At 47.2% G+C, this 20,118-nt stretch overlaps 1 protein-coding gene across 2 annotated transcripts in view; it reads right to left on the reverse strand.

Annotated features, from left to right (window-relative positions):
- LOC124233808 (lactase-phlorizin hydrolase-like) overlaps positions 1-20,118 on the reverse strand; it is a 44,471-nt gene that overhangs the window by 4,866 nt on the left and 19,487 nt on the right. For both annotated transcript variants that reach the window (XM_046651027.1, XM_046651029.1), the window contains exons 6-13: positions 16,883-17,606; positions 13,536-14,181; positions 9,653-11,203; positions 8,693-8,961; positions 6,352-6,642; positions 4,226-4,424; positions 3,295-3,497; positions 1,333-1,442 (exon numbers count right to left, since the gene is read on the reverse strand). In XM_046651027.1, coding sequence (XP_046506983.1) covers positions 1,333-1,442; positions 3,295-3,497; positions 4,226-4,424; positions 6,352-6,642; positions 8,693-8,961; positions 9,653-11,203; positions 13,536-14,181; positions 16,883-17,606 — 3,993 coding nt within the window. The remainder of the gene's footprint in view (positions 1-1,332; positions 1,443-3,294; positions 3,498-4,225; positions 4,425-6,351; positions 6,643-8,692; positions 8,962-9,652; positions 11,204-13,535; positions 14,182-16,882; positions 17,607-20,118) is intronic.

Genomic DNA, 20,118 nt, shown 5'->3' on the forward strand with positions numbered 1-20,118 from the left:
GCTTCCCTGCGGTTACGAGGCCCTTTTTCTAACTGGTCGCAAAACGAAACTACCGGTGACCCTGTTATAAACCTCCCTACACGCACACGGATACACGGTTTTTATTTCCTTCAAAATTAGCACCTGCAACTTCTGATATTTACCATCCGTGATAGATTTGGAAATCAAGAACTTGTCTGAGGTACATGCTTTGAGACTAATCCTTTATGTTCGTAAGGTTATAATATCTTTTATAATTTGTATTTCCATAATCTGCCCTTTATAAAAAGTTACAGGTTTTGTTGTGGTTTAAGTGTGCCTCTTTTCCCCAAAGTCTATCCTTATTAGGAGAGGAAGTATTTTTACAAGTTGAATTTATTGAACTTTTGAGATTTGGACTTTTCTGCTCACATGATTTCCCTGCACTTTTTTTTTTTTGGAGGAAGATTAGCCCTGAGCTAACATCTGCTGCCAATCTGCCTCTTTTTGCTGAGGAAGACTGGCCCTGAGCTAACATCCATGCCCTTCTTCCTCTACTTTATATGTGGCACGCCTGCCACAGCATGGCTTGCCAAGCAGTGCCATGTCCGCACCCGGGATCCGAACCTGAGAACCCAGGCTGCAAAGCGGAGCACACAAACTCAACCACTCAGCCACAGGGCCAGCCCCCTGGATGACTCTCAAACTGAGTGTGGGCTCTGGACTCGCCTGATTTCAAATCTCAGCTCCATCACTTAATAGCTGGGTGATCTTGCTCTAATCTTTGTGCCTCAGTTTACTCATCTTTAAATAGGAATACAAGTACCCATAGAAGATGGGTAAATGTTAGCTGTTGATGTTGCCACTTCTTCCTTGACAGGAAGAGGGCTGGGCCAGGAAGTAGGACTGCTTTGATGCAAACTGTCGCCACCTACTGGCCAAATGGCAAAAAGCACGTGGATGAGGGTCGCTCATTAGTCTCCACACTTATTAGATGAAATAGGAGTGGGTGAGCTGGGGAATTTGTTCTTGGAGTGAAGTAGTGAGTTGCAAAAAAGTGTGCCCTGGGGACAGGGTGCCCTGGGGACAGATTTGCTGGCTTTTCTGAAGAATAATAATAATAGCAACTGCCTTTTGTCAAGCACATAACAGTGCCAGGTTCTGGGCTAACGGCTTCACATTCATGATTATGTTTAATCTTCCTGGCAAGCAAGGAAGCTGAGAGATATAGTAACTTGCCTAAGACACGCCTCTCTGACCCCAAGGGCCAAGCTCTCATCACGACACTGTGGGCCCAGGAGCCTCAGCTCGGCCCCACAGACCAGACTTCTTCCTGAACCTCTCCTGGCTGAGCACATGGGCACCAGGACCTACCGAGACTGGTTGAGGCCTGCAGCCAGGCTCCGGTCACGGATCCGAGTCTTCATCAGTTCACTGTAATCTCCATTCTTGAAAACAGGATGTGCAAACCAGCCTCCCATAAACTGCAGGTGGAGTTGGGGGACAGTGAGCCTCAGCATTGACAGGTGAGCACACAGCAGCTTCCCTGCTCAGAAGTCGCTGACCTCAGAATGCCCCTTCTCCCAAGCCCCAATCTTAAACTGCATCTCCTCTGCTGCGGTTGGCACCTTGCAGCTTGAACGCCCACAGGTCTTTTCACCTTGCTGTGGTCTCAACACCGCAGCCCAAGGAGACATGCACTGAGCTGAGCACAGCCTTGGACTTGATAACCGCTGCCCGGCGGCCCTTAGAAGCATCTCACAGAAGAGGGGGAGAGACGACAGGATGCCCTGTCTTACCACAGACCAGGTCCTGCCCATCATCATGCCTAAGGATCCACCAGAACTTTCTGGGGAGGGCTGAGTTGCAAGGCTTTCCTGGTTGCCCAGGCAAAGGATGATTCTCCATGGGCTTTGGATTCTCAGCCCTAAAATGGAGAACTTTTCAATCTATTTTCTTGAGTAAGGTCTAGGCCACCCTTACCCTCAGGGAGGGTACATGGCACCCAAATGCTATGACGCGTGAGTCCTGAGAGCCGCCTTCTCTCTCTCCACATCCTCCCCTCCTCTGCTGGCTGATGCTTGGAATGTGGGGTGAGGGCAGCCTTCCATCCTCAGTCAGGGATGAGGCAAAGAACACACTCACTCTGGTAAAAGAGGCCTCAGTGCCCTCTGAGTTGTAACAGAGCGTTTCTTTCCGTGGGAGCTGGTTTTATCAGGGGATGGATGGCTCTTGGTCCCTGGCTGCAGTATCACAGTTCATCAGCAAGCGGCTCCATCTAATGAGATGACAGCCTAACATTTCCTGAGGTTTGTTTTGGTTTCGGAAAACAAATTATTGCTCCAATTCACCAGTTCTGTGGGTCTGAAATGAGGGATGCAGGAATTTCGTTCCAAGACTTTTCCCCCGGCTGGCAGGCAAAGGGGAAAATTAAGCTCTTATTCGCATTTATTAATTTGACCACCTTTGTCAAGTTCTTTTGTAAAGACTTTGGCAAACCAAAGCCTTGGTGTCCCTTCCGAATGCCACAGTCTGCGGGCTCCTCCACAGAGTCAAAAGGGAGCGCCAATCAAGAGAGACCCTTGCCTTTCTTTCCTGATGCTGAAACACAGGAGAGGGTTCCTTCCAGCCTCTTAGGAGACACCAGCAGGAGCCAGAGAAAAGCTGTGCCATGACGAGGGCCGTTCTCCTCTCTCTCCTCTTCTCAGGGGCCCAGACTGAAATCAGGGTGGGCCATGTTGTTGGCACCTGCTCACTAGTGTCTCTACTTCCTAGGAGCAAAATTCCATGACCAAAAGATACGTGCCCCAAAAGATGCAAAAGATGCATGCTAAACTCATGGAGTTGGGAAATTTGGGGCACTAATGTGTTTCACAGACTCTAAAGCCCCCAACTTAAGAAATTCTTAGGTGGAGTAATTAAAATCAGATGGTGACACTTAGAGGTGAAGTGTGACCTTGCAGCTCGGCTCCATTAGCTACCACAGCCAAACCAGAGATCAAAGAGGTGGAATTTCTTTCTACTAGCTAGCTTCAAGCCAGTGTAGCATCCAGTAAGGACAGCATGTGCAAATAATTTTTTAAGACTTAAAAGAAAACTCAAGCCCAAAGATCTTCCATCACAGCAAACCTCTTAAGTGGGTAGGTCATCTCCATTTCAGAAATGAGAAAACTGAGGTACAAAACAGTTAGATGATTTCTCCAAGTTCACAAAATCAGGAAATAGCAAAACAAGGCCTAGATTTTAAATCTTTGTTTGCAATCTAAGTTTCCGCTAGATCACGACAAGAGGGGAAAATGGGCAAGAGTGAAAACAACACCCAGAGGAGAAACAGACCTCGACGTATCTCCTGGCCGCCTCCACATCCTCCTGGTTGGAGGGGTTTCGGGGCTCAGCCCACTCACAGTTGAGGGTGATGGAAATCGTGCCGCCTTGACTGGCGCGGTATACATCATTGTACAGATGCCAGGCCTCGGCGTGAGCCTTTAGCAGGTTGTGGCCAGCAAGGTAGGGGGCAGTGCCAGGCCTAGAGGAGATTCCTGGAAATAGACATGGATGTCAATGAAGAATAAATGTGGCCAAGAATATCACTCTCTGCCTATAGATGGCGTCTATGTGTTTGGGAGAAAGAGTACAGATTTTGGCTTTAGGAAGAATGAAGTCAAATCCTGGCTCCACTTCATTTTTTTTTTTCTCCCCAAATCCCCCCAGTACCTAGTTGTATATTTTTAGTTGTGGGTCCTTATGATTGTGGCACGTGGGACACCACCTCAGGGTGGCCTGACAAGCAGTACAATGTCCATGCCCAGGATCCAAACCAGCAAAACCACGGGCCGCCGAAGTGGAACGCGTGAACTTAACCACTCGGCCACGGGGCTGGCCCCCTGGCCCCGCTTCTTACAAGCTGGCTGTGTAACTTTGGATGAGTAATTTAGCCTTTCAATTTCTTCCTCGGCAAAATGAGCAATAGAGAGTTCTTGAGAGGACATGAAATAGTGTATGTGAAGCACCCAGCAGCACTGTGTCTGGCAAAGAGAGGCACTTGATAAATGTTGGTTTCTATACCCTCTCCCGCAAAGAGTGGCTCAGACAGCTCAGGCAAAGTACCCAGAAGAGTGTGGCAGCCTTGAGCAAGAGGCAGGGTCTTTGAGGTGCTGCCACGGGGCTTTCTTGGCCTCCTCCTCCAGTGCTACCTGGATTTCAGGTCTTCATGGTGCTAAGAATGCCATGCTCCAAAGAGCTGACAAGTTGGGTCTGGAGCCTTTACCTGGAGCTGCTGTCCCGTAGCCATAGCCCTGGGTAACAACGACAAAGGGCTCATTCAGCGTGATCCAAAACTTCACCTTGTCCCCTAGCCTCTGGAAGAGCACATTTGCATACTCTTTAAAGTGCTGCACAATGGTCTCGTTCTCCCAGCCTCCAACATCCTGGAGCGCCTGGGGCAGGTCCCAGTGGTAAAGGGTCACCTGTGGAAAAGCAAGATCAGCAGTTCCATCAGCCTGCTTTGCATGGGAAGCCATGGAGGCCATATGTGCCAGCACAAATGTCTGCTGCTCAAGCTGAGAATGAACGATGGGGCGAAAAAGGCTCACGGGTTCTTTGGTGGGAGGGGAGGGGGGGCAGCAGTATTGAAGTGTGAGAAGTTCATGCATCTGGATCAGAGAAGCCTGGGTTTGAGTCCCAGCTCTGCCACCTACCAGCTATATGATGCCGGACTCAGGCACTAAGACTTCCACTTCAGCGAATCATCGTGAGGCCTAAATCACATGGCGGAGGACGTGAAAAGTGGCTGACACCCTGGCAGCTCTTTGGTAAGTGTTAGCTATGTTATAGTCAGGAGTCAGAGATGCTGGTGCCTCAGAACCTGCCCAGATAGACTGCACTGAGAGTCTGAGGCTAGGAGGGTCCCAGGAGGATGGAGGCATTTTGCTTGTAAAGGGACACCCCCAAGGACACCATCTAATGTGTCTGTAGGTTTTTCCTGTGGAGCTGGGAACCTTTTCCAGGAGAGGGGTGCCTCTGGCCACATCCACGTGGTGGTCTTTCCTCTCTCCTGGCCTTCTCCTCGACACCCCTGACACACCCCGTCTTGGCCAAGCCGGGGTCTCTGCTGTCCTCAGTCTGCACGGGGCCACTAGCCATCTTCAGCTCAGACCCAGTCTCTCCTTTTGCCTGAAATGCCCTTCCTCTGCCCGCCCACCCATCCAAATTCTCTATCTTCAAGACCCACACCTCCCGGAAGCTCTCATGGCCACAGCACTTTTCCTCTCTTTGGTGTCTCAACGCCCTCAAGGGCTACGAAAGAGCTGTGTGCTCTCTGAAGTTGTTCTGAACTGTTGCGTGTGATGAATCTCACTGTCCACCCAGATCATAGGGTCACGCAAGGCAGCCACTTGGCCATCTTCTCTCCCTAGTGCTCGTGGGAATAAACATTGCCTGGCTGGTTTGTTCCTGCAGTGTTATCAGTGTGAGGAGAGAAGTCCAGATAGCACTTTTATGTGGGAAAAGCTCTGCTTTTGGGGTGGGAAGAGGTGGGTTGTAACGTGGGGACTATGCTCTGGCCTCAGTGCACGATCTCCAACCGCTCCAGCAGAGGAAACGCAGTGCTTCACAGGACGAGTGCCCCCTAGCGCTTTGTCATAAATACCACAAACAGCCCAGGGGAAAAGGAAAAGTGTTCTCAGGCTCCCAAGTAAAATGTAAAAATTTTGGTAACAGCGAAGTAAGTCCACAAGGGAGCTTCTGTATTATAATTCATAACAACTCATGGCTTAAAAACACATGCACGTCTGCCCCTGCAATTCTGCTCCTAGGACCACTCCTACAGATACGCTTCCACCCATGCGAAACCATGGATGTCTATCGTTACTCATTATAGTGTTGGTCATAATGGCAAAAGAGTGGAAACATCACAGGAAAGAGTGTCTATTAACAGGGAAGTAATTAGAGAAGTAAGGTATAAGCAGAATTTGACATAACTAAAAAAAAGAAAGAACATAAAGGAAACTATGTGTGGATTTGGAAATATCTGCAAGAAATAGTGCTAAATAAAAGCAACTACCAAAGTGCATGTATCTTACCATTATAAAAAAAGAGGGGAAAAGGAATATACACACACACATATACTCCCGCTGGCTTACATACCCCAGAGAAGGAGTTGAGAACCTAGCAAACTTGGTTGTCTGTAAGGAGGGGAACTGGATCGCTCAGGGTCAAGGATGGAGGAAAATCTTCACTGTAGACTCTTTTATGCTTTTTGAATTCTGCACCATGTGAATTTATTCAAAATTTAAATTTGAAAAAAGCATTTTATTTACACAATAAATATGCTCCCTGCCCCGGCTGGCTCTACCGTGTGAACTTGACCAAGGCGTTGTCGGGGCCCAATCTCACCTGGGGCTTGATGTTGGCAGCCAGCAGTGCATCAATGAGCCGCACGTAGTAGTTCAGCCCCGCTTCATTGATGTACTTGGTGGTTCCATCAGGGAGGATGCGAGTCCAAGAGATGGATAAGCGATAGTGGGTCACGCCCAGGTTCTGCAGGGCGACCACATCCTCAGCAATCTTGTGATAACTGTCACAGGTCACGTCTCCAATGTCACTGTTCTCAACCTTCAGTGGTGTGTGAGAGAACGTGTCCCAAATACTGAGTCCTTTGCCATCTTCTCTCCACGCACCTTCGATCTCAAGATGACAAGACATGGTCTAATTAAGTCATGCAGTCAAGCCCTCATAAGTTCCTTTCTGTCAGCAGGGGACTCCCGAGTCAGGATGTAATTAAGCATCACCTCCTTTGGGAGCCTTCTCTGGCCACCCTCCAATTTCTGAACTCCTCTAGCTTTCTGTACACACTTTCTGTACATCATGGCAGTGTCATGTGGCATTATACAATGATGCACTTGCTGATTGGCTTCCCACAAGACCGTGAGGTCTAGGCATTGTGACCTTCCTCTTGGTGTCCCAGCAGTTAACGCAGCAGTGTCTGGTGTATGGTGGGTGCTCACTAAAAGTTTGAGTGAACAATTCCATGTGTCCCAACTCCAATCACAGCCAAATAAATCCCAGTGGTGCCAGGCAAGGAGGCAGAATTTCTACTCAGGACATGTATTACTGTTTCTGTGCTTCCTTTTTCTCCTCCCACCTATCCTATGGGGAAGCTGACCACAAGCCACTGGGCAAATGCTTACCTACAGGCTTAGTCTGACAGGTACAATTTCTGTAATTTACTTTAAAACACTTTAGCAAATATGGTGTGATATTATGTGACTGGATGCAGCTAAGTTGGTGCTGGCATTTTAACCAAGAACGCATATCCAGGCTTGGCTAATTGGAATATTCAATGTCACAAAGGGTGAGACTTGTAGTCACAAGTTTGCCACGATGAATAGAAATGGGTACACACTGATGCCTATTTAATCACTCAAGATGTTTTCAACACACTCCCTGCCCTTGCATGGACAAGGCTGAAGAATCCAGCAAGGCCTACAGCCTGGGCTCTAGAATAAATCCCCAACACTTCCTGCATCCAGCTGTAAACCTGTGGGGCAGTGGTTCTCACCCAGGGGCTATTTTGTCCCTTAGCAATGTCTGGAGACATTTTTGATGGTTACAACTGAGGGAGGAGGCTGCTGGCACCTAGTGGGTAGAGGCCAGGGATGCTGCCAAGCATCCCACAGTGAACAGGACAGTCCCTGTTCTGGATAACAAAGAATTATCCAGCCAAAGTCAATCGGACCAGGCTAGAGAAACCCTGCTACAGAGGATGCTGTTTGCCCCTAATAAAAGTAACAGCATCCTGTCCGTGAACTCTTGGCATTTCCTCAAGTGAATCTTTCATGTGAGGTATTGGCCAGAGCACCTAAAAGGACCAAGAACTGGGTTTTCTCCAGTCCACAGAACAAGCCTCGTGAACAGTTTTCGTGTTTGTGCGTTTAGTTAATAAATGTCTGCATATGGCAGAACTTGGTCTGAGATTTCATTTTAACCTGGTAGTGTGGTCGTCTGGGAGTAGCTAACCTTCACCTACCTCAAAAATGTTTTCAGCAACTATGGTTATCCAGAAAAAACCTAAGGGCTGAGCACACCCAGAGTCAGGTGAGCCCATACCACTGACCCTGCCCGGGTTCCACAACGAGCTTACAGAGCCCCCTCCTGTGTCAGAGAAAACGAACGGAGGGAGAAGACGTAAAGCAGGGACCCACCACTAACTGCCCGGGCAAGCCACTCTTTGCTGTTTATCTTATTTTCCTGGGAAAAGCAAAACCCTCATATTTCTGTATTAGTGAGTTCATTTGGCCTGAATGAGGCAACACTGTGATGTTTTTGGGATACCTGAGAAAGCCCAGGGCCACGTGAAAGCCATTTTGAGTGAATTACCTGCTTGGAAGAGATCCGGTGAGAAATAAAAGCATCCAGCAGAGAAGCTTCATATCCGCATGCCTTTGCCCAAGTGTTTCTGCCCAGGCTCCACCCGCTCCATCGTGCCTGCAAACACCCATCTCTGCACAGCCCTCGTAACTGTGCTTATCTGCCTGAATTCAGGAATGTGAAGAAGCCAGGCTCTCCAGGAAGAGGATCTCTCAGACTTCCCCTGCATCATCCTGCACTTCCTACTTCCTCCCACGAGTCTGTGAAAATTCCCTGCTCACGTGCCTGCCCTCCCTGGCACTGAGCCCAGAGCCTGGTGCCTGGTAGGTATGCAATGGATGCTGTGGAGCTGCCCTGGATGCCTCACCTGATATGCAGCGGTAGCTGCACTCCAGGCGAAGCCCTCGGGGAACTGTCCGTAGAGAAACTCATCTTCCTTGGCCGCTGGCATGCCGTTGTTGGTAATGACCTCTGTGTAGTACCCGGCTGAGGTTCTTGCTGTACGAGGCCTGTTCGCATTATTGAAATCAACATGATATAGTCCAAACTTGATTGTGTAGCCATGCACCCACTCAAAGTTGTCCATCAGAGACCACGCAGCATACCCTCGAAGGTCGACACCATCGAGCCTGTAGGCTGGGAACATTCCAAAGAGAGCAGAGGAGAGCTTTACATCAGGAGGTCAGGGACCCCAAGAAGCCCAGCCAAGTGCTGGCTCCTCAACTCAAGCCAGTCCTCCTAAACCATCAACTTGCACACACAAGTAATATGTGCCCAGATAGACAGACAGATCACCTTGTCTTTCTTTTTGCCAGCACTGATACTCCCACAGCAAGTACTAATGACTGATCTTTGCAAAATCAAATTCTTTTGTTGGAGTAAAGGGACATGTCTCAAATTCAAAAGTCTCAGCCCACTTTATAAGTTAAACACAGAAATGTGAATTAGAGAAGAGTTTCTTGCTCCGGGCTGCATGGAACCCACAAGAATCTAAGCTCCATGTCAGCAGAAGATTATCTGTTTTGTTCACTGCTGGATCCCTAGCACTTAGAACAGAACTTATCGCATAGTAGCGGCTCAATAATGAATGAACGGACCCACGAAAATATTCTTGTGGGGACTCTGTGTGTGTATGTTTGGGGAGATACCCATAGCTTTTTTCAGATCCCCAAAGGGATATGTAACCCCAGACAGGGAAAGGATTATGCAGTTAGGGCATAAGACAGAGGCTCGTTGATGGTTCATTATCTGCTCTGGCAAACCATTTCCAGCACATGCCAAATGGGTGCTGGAAGATTTTGCAAGAGGAACATGAACCCTCATATACCTTTCAAAGCTTCATTGATGTAGGTTTTGTGATAGAACATCCTATCAGTATCTTCCACTTCCGGATTTGTCAGCCCCGCCCCATTTTCAGTGATGTAAATGGGGATGTCACCATACTCTTCTTTGATCCAGTTGAGCAGTCTTCGCATCCCCCAGGGCGCAGCTCTGTTTAGTGCTGTGGACGGCCATGAAGGATCCTCTTCCGCGGTCATCTCCTGGTCATATTCGTAGGAGGGTGGGTTTAAATTGGGTGTGGTATGCTGCACGATTCTGGAGGAGTAGGTGTTGAGGCAGAACACGTCAGCTGTAGCGCTGATGTACCGCTTCTCCTCCTCAGTGAAGCTCGGCAGGCGGGAGGTGGCTAAGTGCTCTAGTTCACTCCTGTTCCCCACTTTCCACTTCATGACCTCGGGATAATCTCCATTTCGGAAAATGGGGTGGGCGAACCAGCCCAGTGAGAACTGCAGCATTCGGTCAGCTGCCTCCACATCCCTGGGGACCTCTGGTGACTTGGGCTCTGCCCAGAATGCACTAAGGCTCAGAGAGATGACTCCCTTCTGCTCCTGCCTGTATTTCTCATCATAGGTGTGATAGACTGTAGCATGAGCTTTGATGACTGCATGGCCAATCCTGTAAGGTGCCGAGCCTGGGTCCTGGATGTTTGGGGGAAATTCCCCTGAGCCGTAACCCAACCACGCCTGGTGCATGGGCTCATTAAAGGTCATCCAGAACTTGACTCTGTCACCAAAGGTCTGGAAACAAAAGTCTGCATAGCTGTTAAACAACTCAATCAAGGAAGGATTCTCCCAGCCTCCAATATCCTGGAGAGCCTGGGGCAGGTCCCAGTGGAACAGTGTCACCATGGGAGAGATGTTGCTTGCTATCAAGGCATCGATCAGCCTATTGTAATAATCAACGCCAAGTCTGTTGATAGAAGTGTTTCTCCCAGTTGGGAAAATCCGAGACCAGGAGATAGAGAAGCGATAGGCGTTCACTTTCAGAGCTCGAAGCATGTTCAGATCAGCATCCAATTGGTTATAGCTGTCACAGGCTATGTCTCCAGTGGCATTGTCTTTCACATGGCTCCCTGGTGTGTGGGTAAAATTATCCCAAATGCTGGGACCTTTGCCGTCAGCATCCCAAGCTCCTTCAATCTGATAGGCTGATGAAGACACACCCCACAGAAAGTCATCTCGGAACGTGCCATGGTAGAACAAATCCCTTTCAAACTGGGGTTGGTTGGAGAACTTTTCCCAAACTACTTTAGCCTTGGAGGGCACCTCGGATGGAAAAGTGAAGGCTCTGATTTTAGGGGAGATGTTTGCTGTACTGGGTGGCGCCAGTCTTTTGACTGCCTTGGTGAGGAAACCATTCTTTTCAATGATGCTGGTGAAAAAGTAGGCAGATTTCCTGGGAGTCCTTGGCTTGCTGCTGTCGTTGAAGTTGACATGGTGTAGCCCAAACCTCTGGCTGTAACCGGAGGGGCCTTCGAAGCCATCGATGAGGGAACGAGCAATATAAGATCGAACATCCACTGAGTCCTCCTTGACAGCTGTGGAGAAGAACAAAAATAGAGATTATGTTAAAGCCTCTGTTACTGATGTTGCTTTTTAAAAGTTTTCCTTTAGAAGGGGCAGCCTGGTGGCAAAGTGGTTAAGTTCACACATTTCACTTTGGCAGCCCAGAGTTCGTGGGTTTGGATCCCGGGTGCAGACCTACACACTACTCATCAAGCCATGCTGTGGCAGTGTCCCACATACAAAATAGAGGAAGATTGACACGGATGTTAGCTCAGGGCCAATCTTCCTCACCAAAAAAAAAGTTTTTCTTTTGACATAAAAATTTTGTAGGTGACTTGGGCTATGCAAAAAAAGTTAACCCTTTTTCCTCCTCAGAATGAGCAAAAGGAAAACCCACAAAACCCCCACAAAATATCTATGGCTATAAATCTCAATCTAAATGATCAAGCCTGTCTTAAAATGAATAATAGAGAGACTGTGCCCCATCTGCTAGTATCAGGATTCCTTGGTTTTATACAGAACACATAAAATCATTTACTCTTTAAAAATGTGCTTTTGTTTTTCCTTGTTTACATTTAGCAATACTGACGTAAAATGGTCAAACATTCCATGTTAAAAAAAGACAAAGAAAACCTAAACAAAGGTACTCCTTGGTGCAGTAGGTTGAATGGTGTCCCCAAAAAGATATGTCCAAGTCCTAACCATGGCCCCCACCAGTGAATGTAACCTTATTTGGACAAAGTTTCTTCTTTGCAGATGTAATTAAGCTAAGGAGTTCAAGACGAGATCATCCTGGAGTAACTGGGTGGGCCCTAACTCCAATGATCAGCATCCTTATAAGAGACTCAGATGAGAGGGCCACATGAAGATAGAGGCAGAGATTGAGTGATGCAGCCAGAAACCAACGAATGCCTGGCACCACCAGAAGCTGGAAGAGGCAAGGAAAGATTCTCCCCTGGAGCCTTTGGAGGGAGAGAGGCCCTACTGACATCTCAATTTCGGACGTTTGGCCTCCAGAACTGTGAGAGAATAAGAAACAGTCTATTGAGTCAACCAAGGACCAAAGCCAAAGTAAGGCAACGGCTGCAGGCTCCTACAGGGAGCCAGCAAAGTATTAAGGCCTATTTTTATCAGATTACACAGCCTATCAGCAAACATTGATTGTAGAAGAGGTAGGTAAAGTTGCTCATTCATTCTATAAATAATTTAGTAAGCATCTACTTTGTCCCAGGCTATGCTAGGATCTGGGGAAAGTAAAGATGAACAAAAGCCTCATAGGTTAGAGGGTGGAGTGAAGAGCTGAGCCAGAAATAGAAAGGCCTATGTTTCCACTCACTGGCTGTTTGGGCCCTTCATTTAATCTCTCAGAGCATCAGTTTTCACAGTCATCTTATGAGGATAATATCCGCCCCTGTTTACTGTGTGAGGCTGTTTCAAGGATCACTTGAGATAATGTCTTAAAGGGCTTCCAAGATTATGAAGATTGCAGAATTGTAACCTTGATGCTGTGAATAGAACAAGCAAAGTAGAAGAGAGGGTGTCTAACCTCACAAACAGTGGTGTGTCTCCATTCTTTACTCTAGTGGCCAGGGCAGGTATCGCTAATCAACTCTCTCTCTCTGAATCTAGATAGGGCCTTGGAATCTTCTCAACACAGTCCTCTAGGTGGACAACTAGCTACTATCAATTAATTTGGACTGACATATGGGATGAAACTTTGCTACTCCTTTTTACTTGGAATAATAAGACATATGAAACAATATGGTAGGTAAGAATAAGACTGTAGATATGGGTCAAGTGGATCAAAGTGAATGACGTGGAATGTAGATTTTACAGCTAGTTAAAGGAGATGAAGATCAACGTGGCTGGAGCAATGAGAGAAGATTTAATAAGTTGGAATCCCATCTTAAGCGTCCTCATGCCATCCTGTAACGCCATTACCATCCTATATTGCAATTTTCTGTCTGTGTCCCTCTGTAGACTATGAGCCCCCGATGGGAAAAGAAGCTGTTTGTTCAATATTGTATCCCTACTGTCTTGTACAATGTGTGGCACATAACAGGAGCTCAAATATTTGTTGAATAAATGCATTAAAAGATGATGAGGCTTTATCAATGGATAGGATTCATGGTGGGCAAAATGTAGAAGGGAGGCATTCTAGGGAATAAGAACATAGGAGTAAAGACTTGAGGCTTTTAGGGGAGAGAGTTAGGAGGCTGATGTGAAAGACTCATGCTATTGCTACTAATACTACTTTTTGGCTTTGTTTCCTTGGGTGACTGTCTCTGTCCTATTAAACAAAACTCTGAAGACTTGGAGAAGTACCACCCACCTTCCAATCACCAGTATATCCACTGTTCTTACCCTTGAGCACCTCATTGATATATTGATTGAAGTAGTTTACTCTGAAGGAATCATCAAAGAGATCTTCACTTTCCCCTATGGGCATGCCGTTCCCAGCCAGGTAGATCGGAACTTTTCCTCTTGTGTATTCCAAGGATACAAAGAGCAATAGCCTCCTAATACCCCAGGGCACCACACGAATCCAAGGAGATGAGGTCTGAGGCCACGCAGGGTCCACGTGTTGTGAGAAGCCTCCGATGGTATCATAGCTGGGGATGCAGGTATCTTGTTGGGCCTTGCTGATGAGGCGGGAAGTGTAATGTGACAGACCTAGAAAATCAGCAGAGCCTTTCAGGAGCTGCTTCTCTGCCTCAGTGAACTCAGGGAGCTGGGCCACAGGACTGGGGCACTGTTTGTTTATCTGTTGAATCTGAGCCCTCAGGGCAGCTGGATAGTCTCCATCCACAAAGATAGGGTGTGCAAACCAGCCCAGCATGAACTGCAAGAAGCGCTCAGAGGCTCTCAGGTCCTCGGGCCTCTCTGGAGACAGGGGTTCTGCCCAATCTGAGTTCAGCACGATGCCCACGCGTCCCTGCTGCTGTGGGCGATGGTGGTTATTGTAGTGGTGCCAAGCTCTGGCATGAGCCTTGAGGACCAAGTGAGCCACCTGATGATGAAGAAGGAAGGAAATACAGTGCTTAGTAACAACAACAGCAATGTCAACAACAGCACCAACAAGCCAATCACAAGTCAACAACAACAATGTCAACAAGTTGATGCCAACGCCAATAATGTCAGGAACAACAACACTGAAAATGTCAACATCAATAACATCAAGACTAATGTCAACAACATCATCAACAAATTAACAAGGTCAACAAAAACATCAAGAAGTCAACAACATCAACAAGAAGTTAAGACTGATGCCAACAATATCAACAAATCAACAACAGGGACAATGTTGACATCAACAACCACAACATCAGTGCCAGCAATATCACCAATGTGGACAACAATGTCAACAAGTCAACACTACTGTCAACAGGTCAATAGCAACAGCATCAACAACCACGTTAACAACAACAATTATTAATGAATTCTCTCATGTAGTCCTCACAACAGCTTTATGTGGCAAGTACAATTATTATTACCACTACACAGATGAGGAAAAGAAGATCCAGAGAAGTGTAGAACACAGGCAGTCAGACTCCAGGCCTGTACTGTCACCCACAATGCTATTCTGCCTCGGTCCTCACTAAGTACTTATTGACTAATTAATTAACAACTAATTGGGGAAGACGGGGCATTTTAGCTAACACACAAAGGAGGGGACAATTCTTTCTAGCCTGTTTTCCTTTCTACTTAATGATATCTAGGGAGAAAGACCACAACCAGGAATCTCTTTGCAGACTTAACTCAGGGTCTTACAAAAGTCAACAGCTTTCCTTGGTGGAGCACTGTGGGAAAGCAGGGGCAAAAGCAGGGTGTGTCAAGTATAACAAGCCTAGATTTAAATCTTGACTCTCACTAACTTGCTCAGTAAATTCAAACAACCTTCTTTCTCAACTTCAGCTTCCTCATGTACAAGAACCGGATTATTATGGATCCATCCAGGAGGAGTAAATGACATAGTGTACGTAAGCACTGACCAGAAACTTGGGGTGCAGGAGGGAGTTTGCTATACCTTAGCTACCTTTTCTTTTTATCATCTGAAGATAATGATACTTACTTTTGAAGAATTTCATATCAAATTATGCCCTAGGAAGTGAAACTCGTGGCTGCTTCTCATGTCCCAAATATTAGTCCTTAACTGGGTCCCAAACTCCACTGGCAAACTGTGCTCCTTTCCAAAAGGCAGGAATGCTTCCCTTCTAAACTAGGCAGTGCCAGGCAGGTGCTCAATGGAATATTAGACAAGCATCAGAAAGAATCACTGTGACTGTGTAGTGACATGGAGAAGTGTTAATGACATGTCAAGTAATAATGGGCACTAGGGTGATAATGATGTGTCAGTGTAGGTTCATCTATTGTAACAAATGTACCACACTGGTGGGGGATGTTGATAATGGGCGAAGCTGTGCGTGTGTGGGGGTAGGAGGTATATGGGAAATCTCTGTACCTTCCATTCAATTTTTTGTGAACCTAAAACTGCTCTAAAAAATAAAGTCATCTACTTTGGGGATTTCAATGAGTCATTTATGCACACTATTCCAGCTCATTCTAATTGTGGATTCTTTGAATTACTCTCTAAGTTTCTTATGTGTGTTAGTATCATCTCCCCTAAAACACTTTCACATCTTGGGGGCATGGGCGTGCATCCTCCTTAACATCCAGCATGGGGCACAGTAAATACTCCTATTTCAGAACAGAACCCAGAGTATGGCAGGGAAAGCCATACTGACATGTCTATCCTAAAGAATGTTGCCAAAGAAAGCTGGTAGGTTTTCTGGGAAATTTTGAAGAAAAAGGGAAATGATGCAAAGAAGCCACATTAAGCCATTTAAAATGTTTCTCTAGTACCTACATCCTCTTCTCGTTGAAATGATTTCCTGATTGCCCTCTGGAAAGCCAAGCCCTTTCTCCTGCCCCACCTCCCCACCTCTCAGCCAGCGTGTTGAGGGGTAGAGTGGGGACCTGGACCCAAACCAGTCGGCGCACTACAGTCCCCTATCCTAGATCCAGTGATTGGTTCAAGGATGGGCATGCCACCCACACAGAGAGACCATGAGACACAGGGACACTTTTGCTAGGAATGCCAGAACAGAGGCAAGTTTTCTTTCCTGCTGGTCTTGAAATATGAGGACAGGGCTGCTGTCATCTAGCTACCCAGTAGCACAAGAATAAAGCCAATGAGGGGAGCAAGAGAAAGAAGAAAAATTGGGTCCTGGTGACAACATTTGCATTCTGATCGAGGTCCACCCTGATCAGCTAAAACCAAGACTTTCAGTTTCCTGAGCTCATAAATCCCCTCCTTGCCTAAGTCAGTTTGGGTTGGGTTTTCTGTCTGTAATTAAGAGTGCTGGCTGACATGGAAAACTTGCTTTGGAGTCAAGTAGACTTGGCCTCAAGTGCCGGCTTCAAAGTGCTAACCCACTCGCAAGGTCATTGTGACTGAGTTGCTTCCTCCTCCCTGAGTCCCAATTCCCTCATCCGTCAGCGCTGTTCTGAGGATGTAATAACTATTTTTAAAGTGCCAGCGCAGTGCCTGGACAAAATAAGGTGATTAACAATTTATGGTTCCTTCCCTCTCTTTGATTTCCTTTAAAGGACACAAAGCAAAGACATACTTATGGGAAGATAAAATAAGTTTCTTCCAGGCAAATGGCCTTTCTCCTCTAATGAGTAAGAGCTGCAAGGGTGGGAAGTACCTTAAAAGAGGCCACCCCTGGGTCGGAGATGCCCGGCGCGTGTTGGCCAGTGCCGTAGCCTGCGTAGCTCATCACCCACGGCTCGTGGAAGGTCACCCACAGCTTCACACGGTCCCCAAAAGTGGAGAAGCAGAAGGCTGCGTAGTCCAGGAAGGCCTCCACCACACTCTCATTCTGCCATCCGCCGAGATCCTGCAGCGCCTGAGGCAGATCCCAGTGGAACAGCGTGGCCATGGGCTCGATGTGTGAGTCCAGGAGGCTGTCAATCAGCTTGTTGTAGTAGGCGACACCCCGCAGGCTGGGGCTGCGTCCCTGTCCAGTAGGGAAGATGCGAGACCAGGAGATGGAGAACTTATAGACCTGAGCCCGGAGGCCACGCAGCAGGGCGACATCCGAGGCCACCTTGTGGTAACTGTCACTGGCCACCTCCGGCGTTGCTTGGCCCTTGGCAGCGTTCTGGCGCCCGAGTCGGTCCCAGATGCTTGCCCCCCTTCCGTCCTCAGCCCAACCCCCTTCCACATTAAAGGCCCCCGTGGAGACGCCCCAGAGGAAGCCCTCAGGGAAGACGTCCTGCAGGAAAGCATCCCTTTCTGCCCGGGACTGGTTAGCAAACGTCCCCCAGACTCTCTGATAGGCCGAGCTGGGGGCTGAGGAGTCTCCTGCTGTCTCGAGGTCCCGCTCACGGGCCGTCTGAAGGGTCAGGCCATCAGTCAGAGAACAAGACCTGCAGTGGGATTGATGTGACATCGTAAGTATTGACTCTGAGCTACAAATGCCCCAGACTGATGAACGGTGACAACGGGTTTAATCAGTAAAGATTCCAGAAACACTGAGTCAAAAGCCACAGCCACAAAGTCATGGGCAGGAAGTGACCGGTTGATGGGAAAATTATTACTATTACCCCTTCTTAGGTGAGTTATTATTGCTCCTGCATGAGTAAAAACACTGTACTAATGCCACTGCTCTCTGCCTTAGATTTCCCTTGAATACTGTCTTCCGTTCTGATGCCATATTTTTCGTCTTATAACTTATTGTTATAAAACATAGCTAATAATAGTGATGATTTCAATGTATTGAGCCTTAATCCTGTGCTGGCTACTGCGATAAGAATGTATGTATATTATCTCACTTAATTTTCACAGTAAACTTATGAGATAGGTGCAATTATTCATCTTCATCCTACAGAGGAGGAAACTGAGACTTCAGGAAATAAGTACCTCTGGGCCTCAGGGGCTAGCAGCATGTACCAGCTGGGACAGAAGGATTTCAATAATTGAACTACTGGTCCACCTCTACTGACAGCTAACTATCAACCCCAGGTACAACTTCCTTTTTGCTTCATGCTGCCTGGATTGCGGACCTAATGGCAGGAACTCAAGCATCCATCCTGGACCATGAGGTAGAAGCCTTCTTAAGAATGACAAAACAACGATATGAGGAGCTTGGATTCTCGATGATTATACCCACTCTAGACTGTCCCCCTCCAGGCTTTATTCATGTAAATGAGCTCATATCTTGTTGGTTTTTTTTTTAGAGAGAACTTCTCCTTGATCACATAGCTTGCAAGCGGAGGATCACAGAGTGCTTTTAACCACTATATCACTAGGTATGTGTGTAGCTATGTGGACATTTATGTGTGTGTGTATATCTGAAATTAAACCTAACATAAAAATGCACTCCTTATATGTAATGCAATCCTTATATGTAATGCAGTCTGATATTTTCTATTTTATTCTAGTCCATTTCTCTCCTGCTTGCTCGTTTTTTCTTTCCTTCCTTCTTTTTGAAAACATTCGTTGCAAAAAAGTACTTTTTTAATATGTAGTAAGACACTTTAATAGTACAGTATACAATATTACCTAATGTATGAGCATTTAGTTTAACTTCCCAGATCCTTCCTTTTAATATAGCCCCTTCTTCCTTTTTTTTCTTTCGACTTTTTTTTTTGGCCCAATCTGCTTACATGGATCCAGAAAACCAGGAAACACCATCACACAGGTAAGGCCCTATCTTGACTTCTAAAATATTTGTCATTTACATTTTCCGTCCCATGACTCCTCACTTGAGAATGTATTGTAATATTCTAGGTTGGTTTCTTTCTTTTTTTTTTTTCCTTCTTCTTCTCCCCCAAACCCTCCAGTACATAGTTGTATATTCCAGTTGTGAGTGAGCTTGGTTTCTTTTGCATACCAAAACTGATTTCCTAGTCAACCTAAATTGACTTCTCAATCTAGGAGTCTTGTCAACTGCAGGCTTGAAAGCTGGCACCATAGCGCGTGGCAGTTACACCAGCAGAGGGCAACCTTGAGGAAAGGTTGGCACAGTGGGTGTGTTTGGTGTGGAGAAAAGAACACACATGGGGAAAGGGGCTGCAGTACAGGAGCATCCCCCAGTCCAAGGCCACCACGTGGAGAGGGGACGATGCTTCTACTGGGTTGGTCCAGAGTACAGAACTGGTAGAAGTGACAGGGACACTGCAGAGGGACCTCCCTCCCATGGAATGAAGCCTGGGCCTTCCAAACCTAAGCATCTCCTGTTTTATAAAACATCAACTCACGCACATTTGCTAGAACAGTGGAGAGGGGTACTGATGACCCATAGTTGTGGATTATCCAAAACACATTCACAACCCTGGAGCACAAGCAGAGACACGGGTGACACCCACTCGGTGCACAGCCTCAGCTGCTCTGACCCAACCTTCCGACCCTGACTGTCCTCCTGACTTAGAGGAAATGAGGTCTTGAAGAAAAAAATAAACTGCCCCTGGATAAATTAGGACTTGGGGGCCGGTCTGGTGGTACAGTGGTTAGGTTTGTGCGTTCTGCTTTGGTGGCCCGGGGTTCGCTGGTTCAGATCCTGGGCATGGACCGAGACACCACTTATCAAGCCATGCTGTGTCAGGCGTCCCACATATAAAGTAGGAGAAGATGGGCACGGATGTTAGCTCAGGGCCAATCTTCCTCAGCAAAAAGAGGCAGATTGGCAGCAGATGTTAGCTCAGGGCTAATCTTCCTCAAAAAAAAAAGGACTTGCTGTACAGGCCTTGGAGCCAGGAGTCCTGGGTTTGCCTAGCCTGGGAAGAGATTTAGCATGTGAAGCCTCATTCTCCATGCCCAGCCCTTCCAGGCACCCGTCCTTCAGCTGCGCCCTGCCTCCCCACTCTAAGCCACCTCAGAGCATCCCAGATAATGCTCTTTTCACCCTCCTCTGGGAAGAGTGCTGTGTCTCCTACCACA

The sequence above is a fragment of the Equus quagga genome, unplaced genomic scaffold, assembly GCF_021613505.1.
Source record: "Equus quagga isolate Etosha38 unplaced genomic scaffold, UCLA_HA_Equagga_1.0 251_RagTag, whole genome shotgun sequence".
In the NCBI taxonomy this organism is placed as follows: Eukaryota; Metazoa; Chordata; class Mammalia; order Perissodactyla; family Equidae; genus Equus; species Equus quagga.